The sequence below is a fragment of the Vigna angularis genome, chromosome 7, assembly GCF_016808095.1.
Source record: "Vigna angularis cultivar LongXiaoDou No.4 chromosome 7, ASM1680809v1, whole genome shotgun sequence".
NCBI classification, from domain to species: domain Eukaryota; kingdom Viridiplantae; phylum Streptophyta; class Magnoliopsida; order Fabales; family Fabaceae; genus Vigna; species Vigna angularis.
The window spans coordinates 5,692,467-5,701,901 of NC_068976.1; the positions used below are offsets into that span (position 1 = coordinate 5,692,467).

At 33.7% G+C, this 9,435-nt stretch overlaps 1 protein-coding gene across 1 annotated transcript; it reads right to left on the reverse strand.

The window, feature by feature from the left end:
• Positions 1-1,449: 1,449 nt before the first annotated feature.
• LOC108338719 (uncharacterized) lies at positions 1,450-7,273 on the reverse strand. The gene is made up of 5 exons (XM_017575774.2): positions 6,984-7,273; positions 6,801-6,853; positions 2,854-3,018; positions 2,562-2,663; positions 1,450-1,793 (listed from the first exon to the last, which is right to left on the reverse strand). Exons 1-5 carry the CDS (start codon positions 7,129-7,131, stop codon positions 1,659-1,661), a joined length of 603 nt encoding a protein of 200 aa, XP_017431263.1. The 5' UTR covers positions 7,132-7,273; the 3' UTR covers positions 1,450-1,658.
• Positions 7,274-9,435: the final 2,162 nt, after the last annotated feature.

The following is a 9,435-nucleotide window of genomic DNA, read 5'->3' on the forward strand; positions in this document are numbered from 1 at the left end:
CTTCAAATAATACTTAATGCATACATATCTCCAACAACAATGCGTTCTAAATGTCCTAAATTTATGCAGATAACATTATCTTCAACGCAATTCATTTACAACAAATGGATTTCTTTGTGCTCATTCTTATGTTTGCATGATTAATATGATTCAAGTCTTGTCTGAAGGTGCTTCTACGAGTCCTTCAATGTATCAACTTCCATTTAATGACATCAAACTTTGTTGATTTGCGTCTCAAATTAAAAGCAATTTACTCTAAAGTATAAGATTGACCTATGACTTCCATTGGGAGAATTCTTTTTCTTTTTTTTAGGTTTAAATTCAAGAATCATGATGTTTGACGGTTCTAGCTGCTAGTTATTCGGGCAGAATACTCGGGACAAAGAATAGATTAGAAGTTGTAGAAAGTATGAAATAAAAGATTGATTTTCCATATCTTCCTATGTAGAGATTTTTTTTGCTCTAAAAACTACTATATGACAAAAAGAATTTCAAAAGGCTAAGTTGCATAGAAGAACAAACAACCATGCCCCAAATACATGTTAGCTACGTCCTCCCCGATGCATCCATATGATGGTTATTTGAAGAGAATCTCAAATCATATATATCTTCAGTTTTTACTTAAAAATATAAAATACAAAATAAATCTAGCAGAAGGATCATCTCAAGAGATATATCAATTTCACAAATCCTTGGCTTCTCATCAATAAATGCATAATCACAATAAACCCAATCATGGCGATGAAGAACACGAAGAATCGAGGAGTGATTGTCGCCGGCAAAGCTTCAACCGCAACCGACGACAAGGCCCATGGCCTGACTGGATGAAGAACGCACAGTGATTAATGGTCTTCAAATTCCAATCCCTAATTCCCTTTTCAATTCACTTTTTCCCTTACCCTTTTCAATCCCTATTCTATTATTTTAACATAAACCATTTCAATTTTACCATGTCATAATCCTTTAATTGAAATAAAATTTCCACATAATCAAACAATGCACATCAACATAAACACGTCATTACTGTTTAACGCTGTCGGTCAAAACTTAACGGAGAAGACAAAATTAACTCAATTTTACAAGTATATAGACCATATTTTGACAGTTCAAAAAACGAAGACCCACTTAAGATTCTCCTACAAATACGAAGATTATCCGAGAGTTTAAACCTAAAAATAAACTATAATAAATTAAGATAAAAAGATATATTTAAGAAATAATTATTCTTTCTAATAGGAGTTTTACTCCATCGACCTTCCCTAAAATCATTTCCTACGATTCAGCCCTCAACACATGGCACTATTCTAAAATGGTTAGTTGGAACATAAACACCTATATTGGTCTTCGTCCATCAAAACGGTGCTGCTACGGTAGCCGAGTGTAATAATAATAATAATAATATTTTTTAATAAAAACGACATTGCATTTCTAAGATAAATGTAATAAACATACATCAAAAATAAAATAGGGTTTTATATATATTCTCTATACAAACAAACTGAGTATCCCCATCTCCCACACAACTAAAACAAGAGGGGCAGCTTTATAGGCAATAAATTTACATATATCACTAAATTTTACTATTATATATCTTTTAAAAAGACACCAATCTATTATTTATCAATAAATGATGCCTAAAAATATATACTTCTGCGTGTTCATGATGTAGCGTTAAGGAAATGAGATAATGCCTTGTCAGTATCATTATCATACATAACCAAGGCTTCAGCAACGGCGGTTGACGAAAATCCCATTTCACGCAGAGGGGTATAGCTGTTGACAAATTCTGGAATCTTCAAAATGAATAGCGCATATGTCAGTAAATTAGTTAAGATATTGCGATACATCTTCTGTCACCTAGTCCTAGTTAGGGAAATGGCAATGAAAAAGTAGGAAATAAGTTCCAAAATATCTAACAAAATGTAGGAAATAAGTTCCAAAATATCTAACAAAGGACTTCATCAGGGAAATGCTCCAAACAACCCTTCATGCACAGAAAGGTCTTTCCTTCAATTACATATGAATGATGGTTTAAGTTTATTTGAACCAGAGGAAAAGCCAAGAGTGACAAGTAGAAAAGCCCCAATAGAACATGGTCAAAACTAATAGTCTACTCTCACTAAACTTTTTGAGATCTCTTCCATTGAAGCATAAAGCACATCATGAGCATTTAACAATTGTAAATAAAAGTAAGCATATACGGTCCCCATCCTGACACCGGAAGGGGAGGTCAGATACAGAAGGCAAACATATCAGCAAGACATAAGCAAAGTTATAACCATTTAATTGACAACTTTTATCAATACTGTACACGAAAAGCTCACAATTTCACATAAGATCAGTAGGTTCACAGAAAATATTTGAAGAACCTCTATTATAAAGAGAAGTTCACAATAAAGAATTTGGCATATTATTTGATAAGCACGATCAACAGAAAAAAAAAAAAAAGACACCTGGCATATTTTATAGCTCAGATTTAGATATACATTATGGTCATATTTTTCAGCAGAGCTGCCTCTTTAACAGTAAATCCATAGATAATATAAGGATAAAGAACATACCTTGGTTGGATTGTCACCATAATTTGCAACAGCAATGGGAACAGCCTCTCGGTTGAGCCCCATGGCAATATATTTGCTCACAATGGGATCTGAAACAGAAACCTGTAAAGAAATTAATGTTTGAGAATTAGAAACAGCCAAAGATATGTTTTGGAATGAAAAAACGCTTACCACCAAACATATCATGGACTAGAAAATAATAATGCTGTAAATTGGAGAACACATAATTAACACAAGCTACATTTGCAGTGCAACACCATAAATTGGAATTTACTATAAATCAAGAAGTTACCTTTGGCGAGGCTGATTCCATAACCTTAGTTTGAAGATTTTCCATTCCAAACTTGCTCCAATTTGGTTTTTCCTTATTTGCCTCGGAGAGGACTTTTCTCTCCAATCCAAAATCAAACTGGAAGTTGCTACGTTGAATATCTCCAGAATGTGGTAACAAATGGGGCTACATTACAACATTGAAAAAACCAGAACTGTCAAAAGTGCCCAAGCCACTGATAGAGAGCTTGAATCCTTTTATACATAGCAAGGGACAGTACAAAAGCAATGAAATTTAAGTAATAAAAAAAGTTCTTATCAGCTAGCCAAACAAGTATAAAAATTTATAAACAATGTATTTAAAATCACAAATTAAACAGTTGAATTGTCTTGTTTTGCCATTTCACGATTCTTGTGGGAGTTTGTACACAAGCAGAATCAGTATTCTGTGGAATCAGAAATATCCTCATGTAATGTGATGGGGCCCAAATGGGCCTAGTGAGCCTCTAGCCATTGAAGTGAAGCACAATTCAAGATGGGGAAGGGTATATGAGAGAAAGAAGAGTCGGGGAAATGACATGGTCTGATTAGAAGAGCGGTTAGTTAGAGGAGAAAGAGAGGAGAAATGTTTTCCTATTTTTAGTATTAGCTGTGGAGAGAAGGGAATGGGTGGTTCTTTGCAATTTGTTGAACAGAGAACCTTGTTGGTTATTCTAGAGGAGCCTAGATCTAAGCAGTAGGATTGGTTATCTTGTATTTTCTTATTTTGCAAATAAATCTTAGAGTTGTCTTATATTTCATTTACCTATTCTCTTCTGTTGCTTGTTTTGTGGTGTGAATATATATCAATTGGTTCATGAGTTGTTAGCAGTAGGGCATATACGTCCCATCCAAAGTGCTTTCTCCAGCCTGGTGATATTGATGAAGAAAAAGAATAACCAGTGGAGAATGTATGTAGACTATCGAGAAAATAAAGCCACTATTCCTGACAAATTTCTCATATAGCTTATTGAGGAACTCTTAGATGAATTACATGTTGCAAGGTATTTCTCAAAACTGGACATAAAATCAGGATATCGCCTGGTTAGAATGAGGGAGGAAGATATACACAAGACAATGTTTTGGACTCACGAGGTCATTACGAGTATCATGTAATGCCTTTTGGGCTCATGAACACAACCTCAACATTTTAATCTCTCATGAATGAGGTTTTGGGGGACTTGCTAAGAAAAGAAGCCTTGGTGTTTTTTCTATGACATTCTTGTCTATAGCAAGGGATAGGAAGAACCCTTACAACAATTTATAGGTTATATGACAACTGGTACAAGTGTAGTTTTGGCTTGGAGAAGGTGGAGTATCTAGGTCACATAATCTTTATTCAGAGTTACGGTTGATCTAGCAAAAAGTCAGCAGTGTAGTGCTACTGCTACATTCTTCCATTCAATAGCGTGGGCTTTATTCATCACTTCCCGAAAGATTTTTTGTTTTAGACAATTTCAATTATGCTCTGATCAGCCCATTAGAAAATTCTCACCAATACTGTTCATCCAACCCCTGAATAACTATCAAATCATTAAAATTGAGTGATGAATTCATTTACAGATTTCTCCTATTTAAGAGCCACCACTGACTCAAAAGCATCTCCCATCAAGACTGGTTGAACTTTTGGATGAGTGCGTTGTTGAAACTAGTCCAAAATTGGTTTGGATTGCATATTTCCCCCCACTGAAACTACGATAAAGCAAATCCTTCTATTTCCACTATAACAACCTCCATTTTCTCCTCTTCTTGCACTCCTTTCAATCAGAGATATCTTTCCACTTTACCCATCCCCCCATAGCATGCTCTCCCTCAAAAACTGGAATATCCACTCCCTCAAAAACTACAACCACAAATGAAATGCTTTGATACACAATAGTTACTCCACTTACACTTTTTCTGCTTCTCTCTTTCACGAATCTTTCAACAATCTTTTCCAACTATGCCACGTGTGAATCCTGTTGTGAAAGATGGTATTCCAAATTCAATTCCATTTGGGTCAATCTTGCTTCAAAAATTGTCTGGCAACTAAAGCCCGTTTCCTAAAGTCCCCTCCGATGATTCCACTCATGACTCCATCATTCTTGTACTCGTCATGTGTAGTAACCCACAAAGCCCAGATTGAGCTCTGATAGTTTATATAAACTAGACAGAAAACTCAAAAGAGGAATGAAACACTCAAGAAGGAAGTTGAGAATTTTTGTATGGAACTTTCAATTATACAAAAAAAGTTCACAAAGCACTACTGGTACTTTGAGGATCCAGTAACCTCAAACTAGCCAACTATTTTTCATATGCCTCCAAAACCAGAAAATACACATATATACAAACTATAACAAAATAAATACTAACAGACTTTTGCAAGTTGTTTGAATTTAAATCAATTAGATGTATTTTCCTTCACCCTTATTCTCTTCCTTCATAAACCTTTGTAATAGGAGGTTGTATCCTAACATGAGGTCTTCGGTTTACCTTTAGGGTGACCCAGATATCAAATTTTAGTTTTCTAACGTTAGGTGGTTTGAGATTTTCCGTTTAAGTATTTTGCACAGGTTGCCTTTGAGGTTTCCTTTTTCTCCCCTATCACTTCCTCTTTATGCATACCATCATGAGTTCAAGTGTTGGGGCTGCTACTTCATGGTCGGGAAATTCTACTACAACAGCCAACTGAAATTGTGCCTCCTCGAAAAATTTGCATTCTAAAATAGTGGCAAAAATGCTCCTGGAAGTGGGACTGATGTGGCCTGAAAGTATGGCATATATGTTAAAAGAGATGCCAGAAAATTTTGATGTAAATTTTGTCATGTGATCATAATCAGAGGGGTTTACTGCTTGAAGCATCACTTGGCAAGACCCAAAAAGGATGGTGGTGTTTATAAATGTGTTACTAATGAAGTGAGAAAAGAACTGAATGTTTGATGAGGAGGATATAAAATTAGTGAAAATGTTTTATGATGTTTTGGGTTTGTAGAATAAATTAGTTAAGAGTTCAAGCATTAGTGACAAGGATGTAACAATTGAAAAATATATCGGAGGTCAAGTCATCTAAGTAACGTTTATTTATTATAGGTTACTACTTCCTGCTGGTTTAAGTTATATTGCGTTTTCACTTATGATGTATTATGACTTGGTTTTCTTCCTATGATTCAAAACATCTGATGTAACCTCTTCGTGATCCTAAGTACAATCTCAAGTTTGACAACCATGATATAAATAACATACAATCAATTGCTGTAGCTAACTGCTATCCGCCATAATAAATCTTACAATAGCCATCTCCTAAGCCAATCTTCCAAATATTCTTAAACATTTCAAAGCAAAGCAACAAACAAAAATTAGACAACCAAAGACGAAACAAGTTCAGCAACCCAGTCATCGAGATTCCAGATAGGGAAAAAACGAAAAATCTGAACAAATTAAACTCCCACAGCAGCTATTGTTAATAGGAATTGCAGCATAAGGAACGAACCAATTAACTAAGGAAATAATATTAACACGACAAAGCAAAAGGAGTGGCAACAAAACTTCACTTTCTAGAGTATCACAACGAAGAAAGCGTCCAAACGGGGCAATCATGACGAAAACAAGGTCTAAATGTGCATCGCAGAGAAAATGATTGGTGTTCACGCACAAGTGCAGAATGATTGGTGTTCACGCACAAGTGCAGAATGATTGGTGTTCACGCACAAGCATCGAGGACCCAATATAAAAAAGTCAAGGATTCTACAATTTCCAGTTAGACGTATGTTTTGAAAAGCATCTTTTCTGGAGAACAGTAGCTTATTTATTAAAAGCCCTCTCAGCACATTCGATAAAAAAAATCACATTATTTTTCACCAAAAATAATTAACCAACATACAGAATCTTAAATTTAACAACCTAATCTCGGCAAATGTTTCATATCCGAATCTCAATTTCAGCAAAACTCACCGGCGGAGTGATCCTATATTCTGGCTTTATAAAAACTCTAATACCCAATCCCGCTGCAGATTAAAAACAGAAAAAGTCAACACAACCAATCAATAGAATGAATTTGAGTATTCAATGCATGTACTAAACTCTCTTATTTCTCTGATTGGAAATATTGAAAGATGGGAGACAGTTGTAACTTACGAGAAGAGGAAGGAGGAGAAGAGTGGTGCGGGTGGGAGGGGCGTGCGGCGGCGTGGCCGTGAGAGGCGATCTTAGGGTACATTTGGTGGGAGGATGGAGAAGATGAAGAGTTGTAGAGTGGAGGTTCGGTCCTGAAATCGTAGTCCATCACCTACGGGAAAACGATTTAATTTTCTGGAAGCGTAACGTGAGCCAAGTGATCCGTCAAATAGTTGCCAACACCGCGTAGGACAGAAAAATACCCAAACCATTAATCCTTCTTGAATAGCATTTTAATCATGACAAATTCTAAATAACTATTTTATAAATGAATAATGATTTGTTCACAACCTCTTTTAATTAACAGCTAAGTAAAAGTTTCTTCTTAAACAATAAAATATTCTTTCGAATATTATCAGTATCAGTACTAAATTTTCCATTAATAATTTCAAAATTATTAAAATATTGAGTAAAAGAATAAGACTTAACCAAAAGTAAATAAAATTAAAAATACTAAAATAGAAAATTTGAAAACAAAAAAAAAATAACAAAGAAATAAATTTGATAGAGATTAAGAAATATTTGGAGCTTCACAAGAAAAAGTATTTTGCTTTTCTTATAGGCTAAGTTATTGATAAGTAAGAATTTTTTATGTTGTGTTGCTACATATCTACTTTCAATTGTCTTTTAAATTTCCAAAATACTCAGTTTGGTCAACGTCGTGAGAAATAAATTAGAAGCTCAATTTATTTTTCTTTTTCATAAACACTTCATTCAACCATAATGTTATAGTTTCATTTGACTTGCAAGAAAAAGGTACATCAAAGTGAATAAAAAACAAAAAACGAATACAAACATATACAGAAAATGAATAGTTGCAATTTGGTTCTAGAAGATGGGGATTGAATAAACCCTGTAAATATTTTTAACCTTTTGTTCATATATAGAAAATACAATAGTAAGTAAAAACAATAAATACACAAACATAATTTATATTGGTTCATCTAAGATCAAGGTTATGTCCAATCTATTAAGTATTATGTTTACATTTTCTTAATCAAATATATCAATTTGATTATAATGAGTATATAGACTTTTTCAAAATCATGAGTATCAACATTTATAAGTATATCAAGTATTAATCTCTCCATGTCTTACAAGTATAAATCTTTTCAAGTATCTTACAAGTGTCAACCTCTTTAGGTATTACAAGTTTAGCCTCTTCAAGTATATCTCCTTAATTTCATGATGAGTGTGTATTTATACTCTCATTTAGCCTTTCGGTTTCTTAATTACTTTTTGTGCTTAAAATGTTATTTTAATTAGGATTTATTTTAAGATAGTTAAATGAGCTTCAGATATAAAAATATTTTAAAAATAGTTTTAGTTGCATAAATGTTCTTTTGATACTCTAAAGTGTTTTGATGCAGCTAAAGTTAAGTTTAAGTTCATGGATGAAATAAGATACAACAAATCAAGAGCTAAAATTTGTTCTCCTTTCATCTAAGAGTAGCCAAGAGCTAAAAGAAGAAATGATAGACCTCACTACAAATGAGAGTAAGTTCTTCTTAAGGGAAATTTAGTATGAAGAAAAGGTTGAAATACTCTTGAGTGAAAAGAGAAAAAGAGAGATAGAAAGAAGAAGGGAAGAGAAACTCAAACTTTCGAACAAAGAGTTGAGAGAAATATTAAAGAAAGAGCAAGAGCAAGAAGCTGAGAACAAACAATATAAAAGAAGACTCAAAGAAGAAAGAGAAAAAAGGAGAAAGAAATAAGAGCGATAGAGGAGGAGGAAAAAAGAAACTAGTATGAAAAGAAAAGGATAAGACAAAGAAATGAGAAAGAAAAGAGGGAAAAAGAAGAGAATGTGAGAAGAGAAGAAGAAGAAGTGTTACTAAAGGCACTTACCACTCCCTCAATAATTGTTGAAACCAAGATGATATAGGAAGTATTCCAATCTTTGAAATTTTCTCAATTTATCATTAAACCATCTTTCATATTTCCAACATTTTCACTTTCCATTATTTTAAACATCTCAAATTTTCCAAAATCACACTTTAAGTTAATGTTGTCACCTAGGTTATAATTAACTTAAAGTGGACAAAAACACTATTGGAAAGTAGGCCTTGAAAACTCTCAAGGAAACTCTTTCAAAATTAACATAACGTCTCCTTTTAGTCTTTCATTAAGATATATTTTGCTTATGAAACAAAAGTTGATTAAAATTTTGTTTGGTGATTATTGTAGATAGATCTTTGATCCTAAAGGAATTATACACAAGTTGACCAATAATAAGAAAAAGGTCTTGTCATGAAGCAACATGAAGATTTTAGGACAAATCCTTTTCAAGAGGGAAAGGATGATGACATACCCCTTATCAATGCGAAGCACACTCAAGAGGAGTTTAAGCAATTTGTGGAAGGTGTGCCCAAGCTCTTATCATCACAAGCCACCAATGAATTCTTAGTAGAGT